At 37.0% G+C, this 22,501-nt stretch overlaps 1 protein-coding gene across 2 annotated transcripts in view; it reads left to right on the top strand.

Moving 5' to 3' along the window:
• LOC118160729 (trifunctional purine biosynthetic protein adenosine-3) overlaps positions 1-22,501 on the top strand; it is a 31,867-nt gene that overhangs the window by 4,374 nt on the left and 4,992 nt on the right. For both annotated transcript variants that reach the window (XM_035315676.1, XM_035315677.1), the window contains exons 3-19: positions 2,592-2,687; positions 3,370-3,544; positions 4,235-4,346; positions 5,640-5,708; positions 7,656-7,781; positions 8,698-8,785; positions 9,150-9,235; positions 9,820-9,988; positions 10,562-10,793; positions 13,002-13,096; positions 13,739-13,848; positions 14,442-14,640; positions 18,019-18,267; positions 18,620-18,772; positions 19,856-20,059; positions 20,373-20,504; positions 21,135-21,265. In XM_035315676.1, coding sequence (XP_035171567.1) covers positions 2,592-2,687; positions 3,370-3,544; positions 4,235-4,346; positions 5,640-5,708; positions 7,656-7,781; positions 8,698-8,785; positions 9,150-9,235; positions 9,820-9,988; positions 10,562-10,793; positions 13,002-13,096; positions 13,739-13,848; positions 14,442-14,640; positions 18,019-18,267; positions 18,620-18,772; positions 19,856-20,059; positions 20,373-20,504; positions 21,135-21,265 — 2,426 coding nt within the window. The remainder of the gene's footprint in view (positions 1-2,591; positions 2,688-3,369; positions 3,545-4,234; positions 4,347-5,639; positions 5,709-7,655; positions 7,782-8,697; positions 8,786-9,149; positions 9,236-9,819; positions 9,989-10,561; positions 10,794-13,001; positions 13,097-13,738; positions 13,849-14,441; positions 14,641-18,018; positions 18,268-18,619; positions 18,773-19,855; positions 20,060-20,372; positions 20,505-21,134; positions 21,266-22,501) is intronic.

Genomic DNA, 22,501 nt, shown 5'->3' with positions numbered 1-22,501 from the left:
GACAGCGGCCTCACATGTGCTTTAGGAGAGAAATCCTCAGTCAGCTGGGAGGCGGGAAGAATCTAGAATTTGTGAAGAGGTTGACTGTTTTTATTTATTTAGTAATTAAAAAGAAATAATTTGTTTTATCTACTCAGGCATTTTAGTCCTAGTACTGGGGCCTAGATTTTTACTGGGCAGAGAAAATGGAAAACAGATTTTCAGAAGTATGTAAGCCCTATTACATTGTCTAAGCCTGGGCAACAATGTCTGTGAAACTGCTACCATTGTTTCTTTCTTTCCCTTTTTTTTTTTTTTTGGTATAAATAAACTTTAATTATAAAAAACTTACTCGTATCGAAGCTACAAAACAGTTCTAATGGTTAATTTGAATCAGTAATCCTTTCTGACAATATATATAGATTTAGGTTGAGTGGCTAAATATAGTTTTATATTTGATTTATATTTAATTAGCAGGACCTATTTAGTGCCAGAAGAGTACAGAATAGCTTGTTGAATCCTGAGGTACGCATATGCTTGTCTGCGAATGGACTTTAGCATCCTGACACCTCCTTCAACTGCGTATTAGCTCTCCGCCTAACAAATACTCTTACTTCAAGCTCTAGCTTTGCAAATGTTGGGTCAGAGTTCCTTCTGTTTGGTTTGAAATGCATGTCTAGTTGTCATTTTGAGAAATAAAACACTGCTACAAAGATGTCCTGCTTCAGTCTACATCATGAGGAAAATGGTCTTTAGTTAAAATTATGTGCTAACGATGTGACTTACTCCATTCTGTTTGTTACAAGGACATTTCCACATAATGTACATCTTGTGCTATATTCACTGCACATACCTCTAGTAGATAAGGCTGAGGCTCGTCAATTTTGGATGAAAAGCACAGTTCTCTTACAGGCTCTTTTCTTTTTCCTGCTCCATTTCTTGTGGCTTGATGTCACAGGGAACAGGGATAGTCCCTCTGCAGTTGCCCACCCAAGCTCCCATTCTCTTTGTCTGGGATCTGCTGTTCTTGAACTGCTTTCACAACAACCTTATGAGACTGAAAGACAATATTGACCTTTATGTTAATCAATACTTTAAAGCCAAGTGTGTTACGCTTTTGTTTTTGCTCTCTTGTGAGGTAGAAGTCAGTTGGCAGAAATTGCACATGGATATCAAAGGCCTTTGCTTTTTCTTACTTACTTATGCTGATGTAACAAAGTAAATGAACTGTTGAATGGTTATCAGGAAAGTAATTTTTATTAGTGTTCAATCTGTTATTCGCCCCACTCCACCCAAATAGGATAAATCTGTAATCAAAATGCAAGTTTCAGATATTGCTTTTATGGCTTCTCTTCTCGAAATGGGGAATTTATTTGTGCAGGGTGGCAGAAGCAAAGTGGTTACCAACACAAAATTGTGTAGCTGTGTCTAGCAGAAGATCAGAAGATGCTTTATCACTGCCTCTTCCTACTCTCTCCACTTCCCTGGAAACTAACCAGAAGGGGACATAGCTCCTCTCATGCTTGCCAATATGGTCACTAATGCAACTTCAAAGGCAAAACTTCGCAAAGTGTTCCAGCTCCAAGGAAGATGTGCACTTTATTCTGTTTGCAGATCTGTACTCTGACGTGTTAGGCTCCTCCCTGTGCAGGCAGCCAGTCCATGCTGGGCTACGCTTGCAGCATTTTCGCTCTCTGAGTTCACATTCCAGTCCCCTGCAGACCTTGGCTTTATTTATTCTTGATAAAAGCAGCGGAATTGCATTGCCTTTGCGTAAATCTTTTATCATGAGACTTGACATTACTGTCTTTCTTGCTAGCTTTTTCTTTTGTTTACACAGTCTTTGACGCTGCAAGTATCATATTATGTGCTTCTTTATAGAAACGTAACTGTCCTAGAAACCTTACCCTTAAATCCTCACCCATAATTACAGTACCATCCCATACCAAGTTCAGCTTAATGTAAGAAAAAGCATTCAGATTTTGTTTTGTTTCAGTAAGGTCACAGTTTAGTGTGGCAGGTTTTAGCTAGCACTACAGAAAGAAAGAAAAAGAAAGCATTTGCAGTGCTACCACCAGTGACTTGTTCCTGTCCCCTACACCATCCTGGCATGAACGTGTAAAGCTGCATGGTCAATCTAATCAGGGAAGAGACCGGCTGAAATATAGATAGATAGATAGAGGTTTTTATTTATTTATTTATTTATTTTTCTGGTGAGTTGTTTTTAACTTGGATGTTCAGTGATGCTTCTTATGCTGGTAAACAGGATGTTTTAGAGATGAGAATGGTTTACTGTATGATGGTGTAGGGGAACCTGAAACTTTCTCACCTTCATGAGCAACGTATGTTTACAGTGCACGTCAAACTACAGCCTTTGCTTGGGGTTTTGGTGTTGTATTTTGTTACATGGTACATTCAGATTTTCTGTAGATATATACACCCGTAAGTCAATTTATTTATATATTCATGCATGCCTCTGTTCCTATTCACAGTAACTTGCCATTCAAGAATGTGTAACTTATGACAATGCTACTTTAGTGTTACGTGACAAACAAGTGCCAAGTAAGAGTAACAAAAAATCAAGTCTTACCACCCTTTTGTATCTTTGACAGCTGTTTCAGTCAGCAGTCATGCTGCACTTGCCCAGTTCTGCAGAGATCAGGAGGTGAGGCTGGTTGTGGTTGGTCCAGAGGCACCTCTTGCTGCTGGTAAGAGAAAGAAAACTAAAAATCATAGCTTTCTTATTTTAGGAAGAAAAATAAATTTTAGTCCCCCCACTCAACAGTGTGGACACTCAACTGAGTGTCTTCAGTAAAAACAGGAACAGATTTCCTGGGGCAGTTTCCCTAAAATTCAGGGTTGTGCCATGACAAAAATGAAATTCAAAGAGTATTTTGTGAAAATGTAATAGTTAAAATATCATTGACAGTTCTGTTTTTTCTAAGTTCTTAGGTTAGTAAAAGAGGTGTGAAAGTGTTTCTATAAAAGAATCTTGACTAGGGATTTTGTTTACCTATGGATATATTTTTTTTTAAATAATAATCATTTGGGACTTTGCTAGAAAAAAAAAAAAAGAAAAACTTTCTAAACATGTTGATAATTTGTTTTATGTTTTACATGATCAAGGATTATCTCCATAAAAGACTAGTGTCAACTATTTGGCTAAAAGCTGCAATAAAACAAGGGAGGCTTATCATATCCTGCCAAGTGCAACAGATCTTAGCCCCAGATACTGCAAGTTTACTTGCTCCTAGTTAGACTGAAAAATACATCTAAGGCCAATCTGGTAAAATAGGCATGGCTTTCACTCCTACATATTTGATCCAACAAATTAGTAGATCTGTAGATTGGGACTGCATGACTACAAATCATCTGTGTTGTTATTTTCAGGAATTGTTGATGACTTGACAGCAGCTGGAGTGAGATGTTTTGGTCCAACAGCAAAGGCAGCTCAGCTGGAGTCCAGTAAGAGCTTTGCCAAAGCCTTTTTGGACCGCCATGAGATCCCAACTGCGAGATGGAAGTCTTTTACTGATCCAAAAGCAGCATGTAGCTTCATCAACAGGTAAAGCTACCTACATAATTGATTTTTTGTTATTTTTTGCAGCCATGTATAATGTGCTAGATATCCAAAACAATCAAATGATTACTAATGTATCAATATTCTTAGCTGTAGTACAATACCCATGAAGGTTTTAAAGGATAATCTGACATGACACTATCACTCTGCAGTAATAATTTAAAGGTTCCTTATTTATTACTCTTTTAATGAAAATTAAGTTCAGTGTTCAGTTTACAGGAAAATATGATAGAAGTTTTAATTTTTTTCAGATTGCCTATTATGGAAACTCACCTTACAGTCTGATAGTCATAGCATGGTCTATCTTTGTTCTTTCCCCCACGAGTATGGATTCTGCACAGGGAGCTTACTCAGCAAATAATGATCTAATTATCAGAATACAATCCAGCTTACCCAACACTGATACAGTATTAAATTATTAAAAGAACAGCAGACTTTCGGTACACTAGTGAAATTCAATGGTGTGAAAAAAACAGGAAGCAGAAAGCCTCTGCAGGCATAGCGTAACAAGAGAATTATAGATTTTATGTGTGTGTTTCTCAAAAACATAAAACTGTTGCTAGGAAAACTGATGAGTATTTTGATTTTTCAACTACTGGCATGTTCAGAATGTTTACAATATATGTTTGGAATATAGAGTGTTTACTTTTGGATCTCTCTTCTCTATCTTTAAAGTGCGAACTTCCCTGCTTTAGTTGTAAAAGCTAGTGGCCTGGCAGCTGGCAAAGGAGTAATTGTAGCTTCAAACAAGGAAGAAGCCTGCAAAGCTGTTAATGAAATCATGCAGGTGAGTGGAAATGTCACGCACTGATTGGAAGAGTTCTTACACAAAATTAGTTGTTAACCATTTCAAAGTCTCAGAGAAGCTTTTTTATTTCTGTATAACAGGAATTTGGCTAACAGAAGTCAAATATTTTACTCATTATTTGGAGAGCTTTGAAGCTGTATCATATCATTGCTTGAGGCAGAGCACTCTTTCTCAGCTTAGTTTATGTAGGCTAAAACAAAATCCTTCCTACTGAAGACCCGCACTTATTTCAGTTTGATTTTCCTTTTTTCTGTTTGCTTCTTTTGAGACTCTGCTATAATGAAATGGGTACTACAGTGCTCTAATGTTAACACTGTGATTTAACTGTATGTTGACATGCAACATCAGCTTTAGGATTCCAGTCACACAGCACTTAAATGTGTAGTAAAATTCCAGTGGAATTATTTGAAGTTAAGCATATATTTAGGTAAGGTAGTCAACAAATATATTAGGACCATCAAAATCTGAAGAGAACCAAAATAAAGCAGTTCCATCTGAACAGCTAGGAACACAGAGCTGGAAAATAACCTACACAGTCAGGTCCTCAACTGGTGCCTGCAGCACAGGTTGAGCCTCAACTGGTGCCTTCAGCACAGGTTGCACATAGCAATACAGCAATGCTATGCCGATTTGTAGGAGATGTTATATGTCACACTTGTGGTGTTTCAAGGGTCAGAAAACACAGTCTACACTCATAATTTGTTGTGTGTGTATGGTTATTAGACAAATCATAACATGGTCTCCTTGCTCTGTCTTGAGCAAAAAAAAACCCTTATCGTGTGTTAAAGAGTCTTGTAGACATATTACAATTTTTCTTGTCTGTGCGCTGTTGTGGTTCTTAATTCATTAAATATACAGTCAGTTCAAACCTTGCATTGGAATGTGAAAATATTGCTCCCCTTCAGTGCATTCCGTATAATTTCACTATCTTATAAAGTAAAAGATCAGATTATAGACTTGACAGTCATTTGTATAACCCTCAGTATCGTGGGTGCAAACCTCAGCAGGTAGGGCAAGGAATTACTCAGTAGGCCATAAGTATTATCTGCAATTTTTAAACATTCAAGATAGAATCTGCATTTGTGAAAAGATAAACAGAAAAGAGGAGCAATTATTTTATCATTGCTACTGATTTATCCAGGATGGAGAATATGGGTTAATAGCCTCAAAACTCTGCGGCATCTTTCTTGATGTATTCATTTTTCTTGTTGCATTTTAACTATTTTAAAATAATTGAAACACAGAGCTGAAGAGATTTTCTTTTTAATGCAGGACAAGACTTTTGGCACAGCTGGGGAAACGGTTGTTGTTGAAGAACTACTTGAAGGAGAAGAAGTTTCTGTAAGTGTGTATTTCACTGTAACCTTTAGATTATACTTGTTCCAAGTTATTTAGGAAACAACATGTTAAATACCAATAGCAGGGACGTATAGGGTTTTATTACTTAAATTAGAAGCAGTTACCTGTTTATAAATACATTTTTATTAATTAAAGGCAGATGTGTTAAGAACCAAACTTCCTGCAGTCTGTTAAAATAATTCATATTAAAAATAGCTCAGGCAGTAATCAGTTGTTCCCCTATGGGGAAAAAATAAAAACATAAAAATTTTGAGAGTAACTGAGCATGCGCATCTGTGTTACGATTTCCCTGACATCAAATACAGTGTAAGATCTTCTCTTCCTTATTCCTTATTCCTACCTCTTCACTGCTATTTGTTGTTGATTCAGTTATACTAGTTACCTGTTCATGGGGCTATAAACTAACAACCTTTTTTCAAAGAAATCAACAACAACTTGCATATTTTCTCTGGTCTGGATTATAGTCCAGTCCTATTGGAATCAACACAAGTAACAGGGTGGTGAAGCGCAGAGCAGGAGAAGGAAGAATGGTTGGGAGTATGGGAGAATGGAGACTTTCGGCTGTAGTAATAAAGGGAATATATTGAACTATATCATGAGGGATCAGAGAACTCCTTTGGAGCGCAGGAAGAAGCAAATCAAGACTGGTGCAGGCAGGATACTCTTTAATCAGTTTCATTGCCAGAGATACTGCAATGTGGAAGTGCACCCGGGGACGACGGGCCTGTAAACAAGGTTGTTGAATGTTTTGACAATGCTGATTTACTTTGCACATGTAGAGAGAACATTTCCTTCATGATACAGCTCCTTCATTAAAAAATAAAAAAAAAAATCTGATTTAATTAGCAGAGTGTAAAGGAGAATTAAAGCCTAGGTTTTGAGGTGGCATGGGAACTTGACACTGGTATCACACAAAGTAGAACAGCCAAGTACCAGCTCAGGTTCCCGAGTCCTGGAGCTGCAATTGACTTATACTGGATGTTGTGAACATTCATCTTGGAGGTGGTGGTATTTATAAAGCAAGCAATCATTTCTAACTGTTTCTAGTCTTTGCATAATCTGGTTTCCTGTCAGATATGAAGAAATTAGACTTGGAAATTTTGGTCATCCGTATTCCTTCTTGGTTGGCTTGACGTCGTTAGGAGATAAGGGGATAAGGGCTTATCCAGATCTCCATTCTCTGGTGAAAAATATGTGGTCCTTAGAATACCTGCAAAGTTACTGTAATATAATATAATAACAAAAGCATGCAATTTAAAGTTGTTGTTGTTGTTGTTGTTGTTTTCCTTGAGATGATTGATAGCAATAAAGAAGAAGTACTATTTGCCTTGCCTGTCAAAATAATTCACCTTCCACAAATGACCATAGTTTTTAATATATTCACATTCTGGCATTTTGAGGTTTTGAAGGGGAATTCTGGGTCATCTTTTAATTAGCATTATAAAATGTTAAATATAATAGTTGGGCTAGATGATCTTAGAGGTTAGACTGGACTAGATGATCTTAGAGATCTTTTCCAACCTGAATGTTTTGGTTTTTATGAGTACTGATATCAGTAGTCCAAACAGTGAACATCATTATCTATTTATAAAAGATGCTAGCAGGTATGTTATTATGAAGATACTGAGCCTAAATAGTGTGGTATGTAAATAATTTACAAATGATGTAAAAGCAAATTGAGTTTTGTCAATGAGGAAAAGGAAATTTTGAAAGGGATGTAATATTTTCTTTCCAGGACAGGGAAGTGGAGAGGGAGGGAGGGAGGAAGTAACTTCACCATGAGGTATTTTTTTTCAGCCTTTTCAGTATTTTTAGTACTCTTAAATATCAATTTTTGCGACACTAAAAATAAAAGAGATTCACACTTTTTTGCACTTTATGAAATTGTAATCATATACTTGTGTTTTAATTATTTTCCTTGTTTTCTAGTGCTTATGTTTCACGGATGGCGTCACAATTGCTCCCATGCCCCCAGCCCAGGACCACAAGAGATTAATGGATGGAGATGAAGGCCCTAACACTGGAGGAATGGGAGCTTATTCTCCAGCACCTCAGGTAAAAATGTGATAACATCTTGTAACCATAGTACAGCTCTAATACTGAAAATATCTGTGAATTTTCAATTCTATCATGACTAACAGGACATGGAGAGAGTGCGATCTTGTGGATTGAAAGTGTTGCCTAAAACAAACATAGTCAGCTAAAGCCTGTAACTTCATAAATTTGTTCCTCCAAAGAGAAGGATATTTCTACTGAATCACTTCTAATTATTAAGATGGAAGTTTTGTTATTTCTGCAACCTTTTTTTTTTAAAAAAGTTGGACTCGATAATCTTGAAGGCCTTTTCCAACCTAAATGATTCTATGATTCTAAGCGTAACAGAATACACATCATCAGAACTACATGTTTAACCACATTTTTATTTTGCTCTGGGCTAAGCTAATGATGAGTCTTTGCTGTAGCTCAAGTTAGTTTTGTTTCTGTTCTGCAAATAGTCTATTTGTAAAAGGATTTAATTTGCTTTCTGTTCACCTATGTCATGGCCATTCCTTTTCATTTTTTATTAAAGAAAAATCCTCTGTTCCTCTGTAAAGCTACTAATTTTGTTTTATTGAACAAAATGCAATCAGTGACCCCCCTATTTTCCAACTGTGATTTGTCTTTGGGAGTCCCTATCTGAATGCCTATCTGTGCAAATGGTTTGTTCTACTGAAGCCAGTGGGACTAACGGTACATGCAGATCCAGATCTAGAGCCACATGGCTGAAGAAATGTAACCTGTTGTGTTAATGCTGTAGTATGTATTCTGAGAAGAGAGGGAAAAAGTACTACCTTTCCATTGTTTGAAGCATGTGTTGGAATGTGCAAGACCATCAAAGCGTTCTGCTTGACTCTTCAAAATGCTAGCCATAACAGTAGGAAAATAATACATTCCTTTTTACAAAGACTGTTTTCTAATCCTGTTCTATTAGATTTCTAAAGATCTGATGCTGAAAATAAGAGATACTGTTCTTCAGAAAACTGTTGATGGCATGAGGAAAGAAGGTGTCCCCTATTTTGGTATGCATAAAAGTTTGTTGTTGTTGTTTTTTAATTATAAAGAGAAAGACAGTTTTGTTTTGTCCTCTTTTAGGCCTAACTCACACTGTAGGTTAAGGAGGGTAACTTTCATTTAGTTGAAAACTGTGTTTTTCATTAGTGGCTTGATTTAAAGTCCATTGAAAACAATGGATATCTTTTCATTAATGGTTGATAATTGTTAAATGAGAAAGATCAGAAAGAGCAACAGTTGAAAAAGAAGCATTAATATTCTAGCTTTAAATGAACATTGAATGTGTTTTCCTGTTTAGCCCTGCCATGAGTAGATTCAAAACAAATGACCTATACAGTTGCTCAGATACATTTTTGTATATTTTTATTCTAGGTGTGCTTTATGCTGGGTTAATGCTTACCAAGGATGGACCTAAAGTTCTAGAGTTTAACTGCAGATTCGGTGACCCAGAATGTCAGGTGAGTGTCGGTAGGTGACAGTTTATCAGTAGGGGAGGAGAGAATTCTGATACCATCTACCATTATTCTTAACTAACTTTCAGATGAATAATCTGCCAGTTGCTCTGAGACTTAAAATATTTGGTTTGTTTATTTAAGACAGAAAGTCTGTTATGAACTTGTTCTATTCCAGATTTCAACACATTATATATACTCCAATGTGGGTGTTACAAGGGTAAGCTTGAGTGGAACTCAGTGCTTTCCTATATTTTCCAGAATGGAATGGGATTTTTTTTTACTTTATTAAAGAAGCGAACACATCCTTTCCCCACTCCTTGACTCTTCATTTCTGTTCTTCAGAACACAGCAGGGTTTTTAGGCCTCTGCCAAAAGGGGAAAAGGTGGTTCTTTTACTCATAGAAACTATCTTCAAGGAAGAGAATTTTTAAAAGTACATAGATTATGCAGAACATGTATATAAGTGTGAAAATACCGCAAAAAATTGTATTTTCATTTACTGTTGCAGTATTATTTTGAAAAGCTCAGTGAAGAAAATGTAAAAATGTTACATTGTTTTCTTCAATTTCCTAACTATATTTTTGTAGGTAATTCTTCCACTGTTGAAAAGTGATTTGTATGAAGTCATGCAAGCAGTTATCAATAAGAAGTTGTCTAGTTCCATGCCAGTTTGGTTTGAAGACAGTGCAGCTGTGACTGTGGTGATGGCTAGCCAAGGATATCCAGGAACGTATCCCAAGGGTTTGGAAATAACAGGTAAGTGCAGCAGGAGAAAGTGCTTCCTCTCCCGTCCTCTCTCCAGCCTCTATTTTGCCAGATGAAGGTGAATCAATGTAACCCAGATTCATAGAAACTTAAGATCCTGTGATTATGGGTCAGCAAGAGACAACTGAATTTTCACACATCAAAAGTTATTGGTAATGCACCCATAGCATTTTAAAATCTCCACACTGTATTGTTAGGTTTTATAGCATTCCTTTAATATGTTTTACTGTTAAGTGCTTCTGGGACGATTACTGATGTTGATGCTGATTTGTTTTGTAGTCTCTGTGTCACTGAAGTATAAAATCTATCTGCAATTAAATGTTGTATGCAGATGTTTCAGGTAAATACCTCTTTCTATCTCTGAGCATACAAGCAGTAGACTCATCTATCAACAAAATGTAGTTTTAAAAAAATTATTCTTATTTCTCAGAATAATCACACTGAATTTGTTTTTGGTTTCTAGGCAATCAGTAAGTGCTGAATATTGATGTGTTTGTAATTTAATAGAGAAATGTTCTAATCAACTCTTTCTTCTGCATTTATTTTATTAAACAACAAACACAGGACTTTCTAAGGCTAAAGAACTAGGACTGGAGGTGTTCCATGCAGGCACGGCCCTGAAGGATGGCAAAGTGGTGACTAGTGGAGGAAGAGTCCTTACAGTAACTGCTATTAAAGAGGATCTAATGACAGCACTGCAAGAAGCCAACAAGGGAGTAGCAGCCATAAATTTCAAGGGTGCCATTTATAGAAAGGACATTGGTTATCGGGCTATAGCTTTCCTGAGTCAAACCAGGTAGATATCTGAAATACTTGAAATGGAAATAACTTGCGTAAAAGAGACTTAAAGACATCACTAGTTTACATTAATAAAATGATGTTGACTATGCATAACTCTAGACAAGTTTTAACTGGCATCCCTGTGAGCAGTCTAAGCAGGACCAGCCAAGGAAGGAACAGGCTTTTTGTTAACTCTTTGATCCATGCGTTAATTTCCCAAGTCTGGATTAAGCCAAAGTGGCAAGCACAAGTAACTTTTGATGTCTGTGCTATGTCTGCTTTATGAAAGGTGAACTTCTGTTTCTTAGACTCTGAACCATAGCTTTTGCTCTAAATTTGTTGTCCAAAAGTCTAACGTTAGTATTATGAAATGTATGTATGAACAAAGTTTGAGCCATTTTATTGGTTCATTTTAGAGTCTTTAGGAACAGTAAAATGGTCTTGAATCACCTACCTTGTTGAGATATGCATAATAATATAATAGCCTTCAAAAACCTGGGTAGAAAGTATCACTCGTTTTTATTATTATTCTTTTTATTTCCACAGTTTAGCAGTCTTGAGAGAGTGTATTTTTTTAAAGCAGCGTGTCCCACTGTATCTCTGATGTTATCAAGAATGTCTTGCAAGATTTTAGACTCATTTTTACCTAATATAAAGCCTATCTGCCTGTCTATTCTCCAGTTAGCTCAAAACATAACTTTTGATAATAGGTTATTTTGTAGTCTATGAAGCATACTAGTAACTTTTTAATTTTTGGTAACAGTGTATACTGATTAGTTTATTGTAAAATTATAATCAATAAATTTACTAAATGAACAAGGGTGTTCCTATCTGGTCTTCTTTTTCTAGTACTGTGCATCTCTTGAGAAATTTATGTCAAGATAAGTAATTGTATTGACATTGTGTGAGGAGAGGATACTAGGATACTTTAATGAATAGTTCTCTAAAGCACTGAGTTGATGGGCCAGGGCCATGTTGTGCACAGTTCAGGAAGCTCTGTAAAGCTGGGGAGGCACCTTCTCCTGGCAGCTTGGCAGGATTAAGTCCTATGCATTTCCCTCTGTGGAAATATCCAAAATATTTATTTAAGGAAAAAATCAGAAAAATACTCTCCTTTTAAAGAATCAAAGTAGATACCATGCTTTGAAAAATAAGGTGAAATTATGTCAACTACTGATTATTTTCAGACTGAAAGGGGCTGGCTCTGGTCACTTGTTGTTGCAGGGTAAGATTTCAATGAGTCTTATTCACAGGCTGAACTACTGCTGCTTATAATTATTTTCCTCTTGCAAATTTTTGAGCAGTGATATAACGTGTGTGCAGATACCGTAGTATTTTCCTGATAGCACAGCTCTTGTTTCATCTGTAATTAAGAGTCATTAATCTCGTGATCTCCAAAATAAAAAGGTCACTCTGTGAATAGGGGAACAGACAAGTTACACGTTTAAAAAAAAATAAAAAGATAAATAAATGCCGGTTTTGTGGTGGTATCATTCAAGGTTATAAGGAGAGACAACTTTAAGCTGCATTTGTTAAACTCTCGAAGTGTCACAGAGGAATATTGATTTACTTGATACTTTGATTTTGAAAAGCTATCTTGAGTTTTATCCTGCAAGGTGCTGCGGTGTTCTGATTTAGCACTGCTTTTTTTTTTATATACATTTTGGTTTGACCATAGGAACAATACTACTGATGCGTCAGCATCCAGCCCAGGGATTCAAACCCTACAAAATCTGATCCATTTGCATCGTTGTTGTTGCTTTTTTTGTTTGATTTTTTTTTTTTTTGTCATGGTATATGACTGGGTATCATATGGTATTTATGCTCTGATACTGTCTTCAGTATACCTGGAAATATTTGAATACTGCTTATGGCAAACAATCTGTGGTGCAAATCCATGAAATTTTGTATCTTTGCTATGATACTCCCTGTCCTCAGGTATACGTGTGAGGTCAGGTGCCAAACAGGAAAAAGATTAGCCTTTGAGTCATTGAGCCTGCCTGACATGAATACTGCAATACTTAGAAATAATTCTGTGTGATCAAAGTTAATGTACATGTAGAAGAACAGAGATGATACTTGAAAAACTTCATTGACAGCAGAATAGGATTCTGAATGGTTAATCTCCTTACTGAAGCAATGGTATAAAGAAGCAAATATAGTTTTTAAATGTGTTTATGCATTTAGAAATTGATTGCCATAACATTTTTTAACAATCTTTCAGAGGCCTGACTTACAAAAACAGTGGGGTAGACATCGCAGCAGGGAATACTTTGGTTCAGAAAATTAAACCCCTAGCTGCAGCCACATCAAGGTCAGGTAAGAGTTGTATCCTTTATTCCTGTTTCAATCAGTTCATAGCAAAGAGCCTTATGAGAGAAAAATATAGAAAGACACACGCACACAACTAGACGTTTCTTAGCAGTCATAGTATTTCCAGCCATATTTGTCTCACTCTTAGTACTTAATCAAGCTTGGTTTTAAGGTGACCACGCTTACTGTATTATAACCACTCTTAGCAACAAGGACTGTAAGCAGTAGTAGTAACAACGAGAGAGGGGATTTCCATTGGGAAAATGCCTAGGTGTCCTTTCCTAGAAAGCAGTGGGCTTCAAACTGTTCCCACAGTTCCTTTTCTGTTTTTCAGAAAAATGCTAAATGCAAGGGTGATATATATCAGTCTCAGTAATTATTGAATATTCAGTCCCAAAGTTTTGGATTTTTAGCTTTAAATAATAATGAGGTTAAAAAAAAACAACAACAACAACAAAGCAAACTTAAGAGGATTAGGAGCTTCTGTGTCTCTCTGAAGAGGCTGTAAATGTCAGAGGAAAGTCTCCTGGTGACAACACAAAGTCATGTTGAGAGATTACAGAGAGAATTAGCTAATGTGTTGGAGATCCTGGAGAAACCCATGAAAGTAAAAGTTTAGTATTTTCTCCTATTTCTTCTGTCTGGCAGGCTGCAATGCAGAGCTTGGAGGATTTGCTGGCCTCTTTGATTTGAAAGCAGCTGGTTACAAAGATCCTATCCTGGTATCTGGAACTGATGGTGTTGGCACAAAACTCAAGGTAATGTGAAAATCCATGTAAAGCAAGGAAAACAGTACAAAGGGGAAACAGCTTAATCACACCACTGTCCATGTTTTATCATAAAATATGAGTTATGTTTAGAAATACTTATTTGTATTTCTAAAAAGAGAATGAAAAATGAAATTGCCCTCCTTCACGTAAAATAATTTAATATACATTTAACTTTCAACGTGTAAATAGCCTTATTTGAACAGGTGCTTAAAATAGCTCATTTTTACTACAGTTGCATAGCCAGTACACCGTTTCATTGAGGTAGAATCTCCATCCTCAAAAAGATTACTCATGGGGAAAACATTCAATTACACAGTTGCTGTTGTGTAAATGCAAACTGCAGTGAAACCTTTTCCAGTTCAGTCCCCTTCCGTGAAGTTTGTTTTGTACTTGCCAACTAAGAAAGCAACAATTCCTAAAATAAAATTTTAGGAGAGGCTCACAGAAATGATAATATCTGGAGCTGCTCCTCAAAAAGCATCTAGAGGAACAGCATGGTTTTGATCCCCTTCCATTGCAGTCTCTGCTTGTGTTTCAGTTTCTGTAAGCTAACAAACAGGTTCTCTCCCTGTGTTTTGCAGATTGCACAAGTGTGTAAGAAACATGACACTATAGGTCAAGACCTGGTTGCTATGTGTGTCAATGACATCCTGGCTCAAGGAGCAGAGCCCCTCTTCTTCCTTGACTATTTTGCCTGTGGTAAACTTGACGTTGAAGTGGCTCAGGGGGTCATTGCAGGAATAGCTGAAGCATGCAAAAAGGCAGGATGTGCTCTTTTGGGTATGAACACACTTTTTCTTTAAAGGGTGTGAAAGTCTGTATGCAAGCTCTTTATAATTGGTTTAATGTGGTTGTTTTCCAACTCTACTAAAGAATCTCAGAGTTGTGGGAAAAAAAAGGATAACATGTCCCTGCTTTCAGAGAACATGATCTCTACCCACTGGAAGGAGACAGTACTTTACGAATGTTGCCATTAGCTCGGGAAGTTGCATATAAATTTTCTTATCTCCTATCTTTTCATTTACCTTTGCAACTACAAGTACACCTAAAAAATCTAACAATTCGTGTCTTTTAATACTTTATATTTTTCAAGTAGATTTTGAAAACATGCCAAGTAAGTTTGTGTGTTTTTTTATCCTTTATCCTAGAGAAAATCCTCAAGCTTTCCTTGAAACGAGATTTGTATGTGTTGCTGTGTGTGCACATGTCCCTGTGTGTATACATATTGTCCTTTGAACCTCTTGGCTGATTTTAACCAAATCTGTCAGGAAGGGTAGAGATCTCACAGGCATGTAATGCCCACAAGCCTCATAAAACTTGAAAACCAGAAAAATATCTTGATCGATGCAGGAAAAGCTTCAGTTGGAGCTCAGTTCTTAAGACACAGAAGTTCAGAAATAAACAAATAAATAAATAAAACAGGTTTCATTAGTTACAGCAAAACTACTTGTTTGTTGAGGACTTACTGAAGATTTATATTTGAAGCTGCTAAGACTCAAATTTAAGCATTTTCTTTTTCAGCCCTACAATAAAAGCACATAGTGCATTTTACTAACAAATTATATATGTATTCTGATATACAGTAATCTAGTAGTCCATGAAAATAATACAAGTTTTCAATTCTTAAAAATACAACTTTAAACCTGTTAAACTCTAAAAATATTTGTAGGTCAGTGAAAAAGATATTGTTTTGTATAAACCTTTATTTTATAAAAGGAATACAGCACAGGGTTAAATTTTAATGCAATGAATCACAGAAAGTTATATTTCCTTGTATAGTTTTCTGTTTTATAAAAAACTATTTGGAGAATTATCATAATTTTTCAAAAAAAAAGCTTTGATTTAAGAATAAAAGTGACTATAAAGTTATCTTACTTTATGTACCACTTGATAATTGGTAATAGTGTAACTGTCCTTTTTTTTGACTCCTTTTAAAAAGTTGGTAACAAAAGTGTGTTCTAAATGAGAGTATCTTATTTTAATGGAGTTGACGTGCTTTGAACAAGGAGCTATTTATGTTCTGTTTTATATTTTTTTCTGCATGAACTGTTTGCCAGTTTTATGTTTGTTTTAGTATTCTCTCAGTTTATCAAATATAATCAAACCATTCATACTTCAGCATAAGTACACGTTAGGTGAAATCTTATGATGAAATTACTTACTGAAATTTGAAGATTTTATTTCCAATTGGAAGACTTTTAAACTACAAAGGGTGTTTTTCACTTGTAAATTAATACCATAAAATAATACCTCAAAATTGTAAATGGGTTGGGGAATATCCTTTTTGTGCTAATATAAAAATAAGTTGGAACTTGTAAAGAAAACAGCCGTTACTTGCTTCCCAAAATTTATGGCACTCTCAGAAGGAAGGGGCAGAGAGGATGCAGTAACTGAATCCAAAGCAGAAACACTTTTCTGTAGCCTGGATCATTAAAATAAATTTCAGTTTGGGCTCCAGCTTAACACATTAATTTTAGTGTGCACGCACATAGCATGTCAATCTCTCTGTACAGTATCACCTCATAAAAGTCTTGTTTATAATATGTTCCTGAATTCTTACCTTGTATTTCTGCAGTAGCTGAATATTCAGCTGAAATACCTTAAGCTCATCACACTGCTAAATAGTGGAGTACTGAAGGACATATCTAAAGGCTTGGTTTTGCACAAATGTTATTAAATATGGTTTTAAACAAATATACCTAAGCAAATGACACTTCTCAGCTTGTACTTTGATTTTAAAGTTGGTTATAGCAGTGTAGTGTAGAAACCTGGAAAAGGTTCCAGAGAATCTAGCATTGAGCAGCAGTCAAGGACTGAGCAGAAGTATAGAAAAAACAAGACAGTACTTGCCAACATGTTAGGTGGATGTCAGGGTATAATTGCAACTTAATCATTGTCAAAGTCATCTTCTTGTAGGCATCATGACCAGTGGAAAGGTTTGAAGAAGAAGAATGACATGGCATTGAGGATAGCTGGGGAGAGTTCCTTCCCAGTACAGAATCACAGAATCATTCAGGTTGGAAAAGACCTCTGAGATCATCCAGTCCAACCTTTACACTAGCACTGACAAGTCCACCACTAAACCATGCTATAGAGTTCTACCTCTACACATTCCTTGAAGATCTCCAGGAATGGTGACTCAAATACTACCCTGGGCAGCCTCACAACCCCTTCAGTAAAGAAATTTCTTCTAATAGCCAGCCTAAAACTCCCCTGGTGCAACTTGAGGCCATTTCCCCTTGCCTTATCACCAGGTGCTTGGGAGTATGAGGTAATAGTGTGAAGATGGCTGTTCAAAAAACTTCAGAGTGAGCAGTAAATGCTCATTTCATGTATTAAACATAGTGATTTCATCTTGATAGACTGAATGAGACATGACAGGCAGAACAATGAAGACTATCCTGAAGGGCACTAAGGGACCCAGTGTCGGTGCATGTAGCGAGAGGGAATGCTGTCTGAGCAGTGTTATGCGTTTTTGTGCAAGCTTGGAAAATTACCTTTTCAAACTGCATTCTGAATGAGGTCAGCCAGACAAAACATGGTTTTCAGGACAAAACACAATGATGTTCTAATAATCGGGATATATTAGAATGACCTAGACAATTTTTTTAGTGACATGGATAGCTAGGAAAGGCTTGCTTTTAGAGGTGTTCTCCCAAAACAATCTTATAAACCTTAGATGTTTAGAGCTGTGGTGATTAATAATGCCCAGGCTGTGGGCATGAGTGGCAGACAGAAGAGTAATAGATGCAAAATCTTTATGGAGGCAAGTGAAACTAATAGCTATATCACACCTTTGAGTTTCTTTAATGAGTTTCTTGTATCTTGTAAGTTTTAATGGAGAATGTTAAACCTGGCAGAAATTTGGAGATATGAAGCACTAACCATGTGCTTTGATTTTAAAATGTGAATGCACAGCAATGTGATACTCATCGTCAGAGTGAGGGAGGAAATGCTCTTTCTCAATTTGCTATTGCTTGCTCAATTGGAAGGCCTGTGACAAATGTGTGTTTTTAATTACTTTTAATGTTTGTGTAACTAAAAAAACCTCTGTCCGTTAATGCCCTATGAGTTTAAAACTTTAAAAAAACTGCATGTGCGCTGGTCCCAGTGTTTTCCAACAGCCCCTTCATGTTTTTTTTTTTTTCATTCCCACAGGAGGAGAAACTGCTGAAATGCCAGGCATGTATCCACCGGGAGAGTACGACCTAGCAGGCTTTGCCGTTGGTGCAGTAGAGCGAGGGCAGATGCTGCCCCAGTTGGAGAGAATTGCTGATGGAGACGTGGTTATTGGAGTAGCTTCTTCTGGGGTTCACAGCAATGGGTACAGCCTCGTAAGGAAGATTGTTGAAAAGTCATCATTAGACTTCTCTTCTCCAGTTGGCATCTCAGATGATCAGACATTAGGTACCATAATACAGTTTCTTCACTTGTACTTCTGGACAGGCAGATGCACACTATTGTTTTGTCAGTGCCTTTGCTTATAAGTTTGCTAAGGCACTGAAAAAATTACTCCGTTCTCAAACATTTTCTCATCTTTTTCTTGTTTTCCCTGGTGAATCACATGCAGGAAAGAAATTAAGGGTGGGAGATAAATAACTAATTGTATGCTAAAAGTGGTAGACATTGTGTTTTTCTCTGTAATGTAATGCTCACTAGTATCCGTCAAATTATTACTTGGAGATTTCCACAATTTAATACTAATTAACATTTCTTTCTGCTCTGTAACTGGTCTTATTTCATCTTCTTTCATCTACAGGAGATCTCTTGTTAACCCCAACTAAGATCTACAGCAAGACTTTGCTGCCTGTCCTTCGCTCAGGCCACGTGAAAGCCTATGCCCACATCACTGGAGGAGGCTTGCTGGAAAACATCCCCAGAGTTCTCCCAGCGTCCTGTGGTGTCGTTTTAGGTGAGATAAAAAGAAAAGCTGTAGAAACATTTGCGTGTTAATACGGATCGATGTGGAAGCCTGTGTACATGGGACTGTATCAACTGACTTGCACGCTCTAGAAACCACTTTGCTTTTTTTTGTTGCTAAATTTCTGCTTGTGCCTCAAGCAGAGCCAGTCAAAACATGTAGTCATAGGACTTCTGTCCACTGAGTTCAGTTCCCTGGATTGGCTTTATTAGGAGCTCTATCCATGCTTTAAAAAGTAAAACAAGTTTAAAAGCAACCCAAAGTGAACTGTCACAATTTCCAATAATCTGCAAAATTACTGATAATTAAATGACATTCATGAAGCTTAGGATTGGCATTCAGGTATGGTTACTGGCTCAAGTGGATCTCCTGCTATTCAGCAGACTTAAGTTAATCCTCACCACAGTCTCATCAGGTATGCTAGAAATAGTATTTCACTTCATACCGAGAAGCGAAGTATGAAAAGGTAAATGACTTATTATAGGTTATGCAGCATTCAGTTGGGTTGTAGAATAAAATAAGGGAACTACGGTTGAGTTCTGTACTCCAGAAAATCATCCGTCCACTTGTCACTAAATATAACATGACAAGAAAGAAACTTACTGTCTTTGGAGTTCCATTACAGTGGCTAATCCAGAAGCATTTCTTGTGATGCTGTAAATCACCTTTACCTTGTTGGATCTGGGGAAAGTGTGAGGCTTGCACCAGTTTTTATGGCTATTGTTCTTGTACAATAGTTTTTCTAGAAGCAGGGTTGTCACCCTTGAGAAGAGGATTTTCCAAATACTGCCTTAGAGCCTATTTTTAATTACTTGTTAATGGTTTACAGTGGAGCAATGTGATTAATTTCCTCCCTGAGTGATGCTTTTTTCTATTCCCAAGCCTTGTTTGGTAAGGAAGAAAAAAACATCCCGTTTCCCTGCATGAAAGCTGATTTCACTCACGCTAATGCTGTTGTGGGACTTAGTCTGTGCTTTACATCCAGATTTTGCCTTTCAGTACTCTAAATAATTTTAGGTTTTTGTGCATAGGTAGTGGCTTCCTCTCTTCATTTGTATTTTCAAATCTCTTTAGATGCTCTTAGCTGGAAGATTCCTGAAATATTTTGTTGGCTCCATAAAGAAGGGAACCTCTCTGAGGAGGAAATGACTCGGACATTTAATTGTGGGATCGGTGCCATCTTGATCGTTCAGAAGGAGATGGCTCAGCAGGTCCTCAAGGACATCCAGAAACACGAGGCAGCCTGGCTGATTGGGAGGGTTGTCTCCCTACAAAAAGGTTACTAGATTTTTATTTTCCTTGAAAAAAAGTGAAGAACTAAATTATTTAGCTGGTGAGTCTCCATGGAATTTAGCTGAAAAACTATTAATTGGGACCTCTCTGGCTTTTGTGCATGGGATATTAAAATGACAGTCCTCTTGACTTCTGTCTTGGTCTATAGAACATGTGCTTAGCAATGTCAGATGTCACCAGCACTATAAATAAATATTGAGAAGTAAAGCAGGGCTGCTAGTCTCTTTTCACTAGTACTTTTCTCCTCTCTGTTGCTACCTTTATTTATCTTTTTTTTTTTTTTTTTCTATGTGTTCAGGCTCTGCCCATGTTAAAGTCCACAATCTGCTTGAAGCCTTGCGAGCAAATAGGTCACTGTCTGTGCGCAGCCATATCCAAGGCAAAATCCAAACAAACAAAGTGAAGGTTGCTGTCCTTATCTCTGGAACAGGTGAGAGTTTATATTCTTTACTGCAGGGTAGAACAGACTATTGAAAAAGGAACTTCAACTCAGAATCAAAATTTCTCAAAGTCCTTGCAAGTCTCCACAGCAACTTTGCTAGGCTTCTGACAGGTTTTTGGTGCTCAGTACCAGGCAGAATAGATTTTGCCCTAGGAGTATTTTCACTCAGAAATAGAATGATCTTTACCCTCTGCTGCAAACTGGCTATAAATTGCATGTATTCATTTTATCTACCAATTTCTGCATGTCTTTAGGTTCAAACAACCAGTGTGTTGCACTATAGGGGCAGCAGCTTTATTTTACAAACAGATCAGTGTCCTCTTGCCTCATAGTCACCTCCAGGGTTTCCAGCATTCTCACTTGTTAAGAAATAAACCATCATTCCAATTCCAGAAACTACAGTTTACATACTTAATTGCTAGTAAAAGCCCTGTAGACTCCAGGTGTCAAATTCATTTCCTAGTAAGGTCAACAAATAAAGGATTATTGTTAACATCAATGCCTTTTGGATTGGGTCTCGCCCACACTGCTGCTTATTTAAAACCTCGTCTAGCTGTTAACTGTATTTATTCCCCAGGAACGGTTTGATATTTATTTATTTATTTTTTTTCCACTCAGGCACAAACCTGGAAGCCCTCATAAACAGCACAAAGAAACCCACCAGTTTTGCACAAATAGTTCTTGTTATTTCTAACAAAGCTGGTGTGGAAGGGTTAAGGAAAGCTGAAAGAGCTGGTATTCCTACAAAGGTAAGTATTTCTCATCTTTTTTAAATTAACCTTCATTAGCTCTGACTACAGTAGAATGGTACTGTGAAGTAATGACTACTAGTGGGGAAAGAGACGATTTCGAGAAAAGGCTTAGTGCTTTATTTTTTGTTCTGTCATGATCCTTGGGCAAACGACCTAACATGGGAAGCAAATTACTTCCTATTTCCTATTTACTAGTAATCCTGATGGTGTTGGGAATGGTCATCGTCTTAAAACAGCGCAAATCTTCTACAGTTGAAACTTTGCCATCTATTTGAGTGTAGTGCATTTGCACTAAAGTAACAAGGTATTTTATCCAAACTTGTATTTAGAATTAGATGCTAAACTGGCATGGTAGTTCATTCGGATGAAATTAAGAGGTCAGACTCAATGAGGCCCTCCACTGACTCCTGGGCATTGCTCCAGGCTCTTCAGGGTTCATTCAAAGCACACTGTGTTTCCCTTAAAGTTACTGGATCCCTTGCTGCATGGCTTTGCCCTTTCTGTAACCATGTGCATTAAGGATGTTAAATGATACTGTTCTGACTTAGCGTTTTACAGTCACTTTACACTGATAACTACAGGTGATGTGGAAGATTTGGCCCCAACGCACGCTTTACTGTTAACTCGAATAGTAGCAGGATCTGCACTGCTGTCTCCTGTTTGGGGGTATAAACAGATCACAAGTAAAATACGTCTGTGATACGCAGGTGAAGGACGCACACATAATGAGGGGAAAAATACTTTGGAGGGACAATGGTCTCAGTGGTTAAGATGGGAAGCAAGTGGCAGAACAGAGGCTCTGAGTTGTACATGCTTTACCAGTTCTTACCTCGGAGTTCATAGCAGAGTTCAGCCCAGTGTTGATCTAGGCTCTATTTCTAGTGCCCTCTGCCACGTTTTCAGCTAGCCAGTTCTGTTTTTTCAAAACCACTCTGTGATATTTAAATGTGCTGACATGGTAAATCTTGTAGGGATTAACAGGGAGTTTTATTTAAAAGACAATGAATGTTTTAAGTTAAGTAGCACTTAAAACTAATCATGTTTTATGTTAAAATCATTCTAAGTCTTTAGATTGTCTTGATGGTCTATATTTGTAGTTTGTTCAACTGTGTACAAATTCTGGGGCCTACAACTCTGGGCCTAGTAAAATAAAACTGTTTTTCTGCTCCATGTTAATAGGAATAAAGACTGGTTATTTGCCTGTTAGCTGTATGCATTTTTGAAGTGCTCTTT

Source organism: Oxyura jamaicensis, chromosome 1 (genome assembly GCF_011077185.1).
Source record: "Oxyura jamaicensis isolate SHBP4307 breed ruddy duck chromosome 1, BPBGC_Ojam_1.0, whole genome shotgun sequence".
Taxonomy (NCBI): Eukaryota; Metazoa; Chordata; class Aves; order Anseriformes; family Anatidae; genus Oxyura; species Oxyura jamaicensis.
This window is presented reverse-complemented; position numbering and strand designations above follow the sequence as displayed.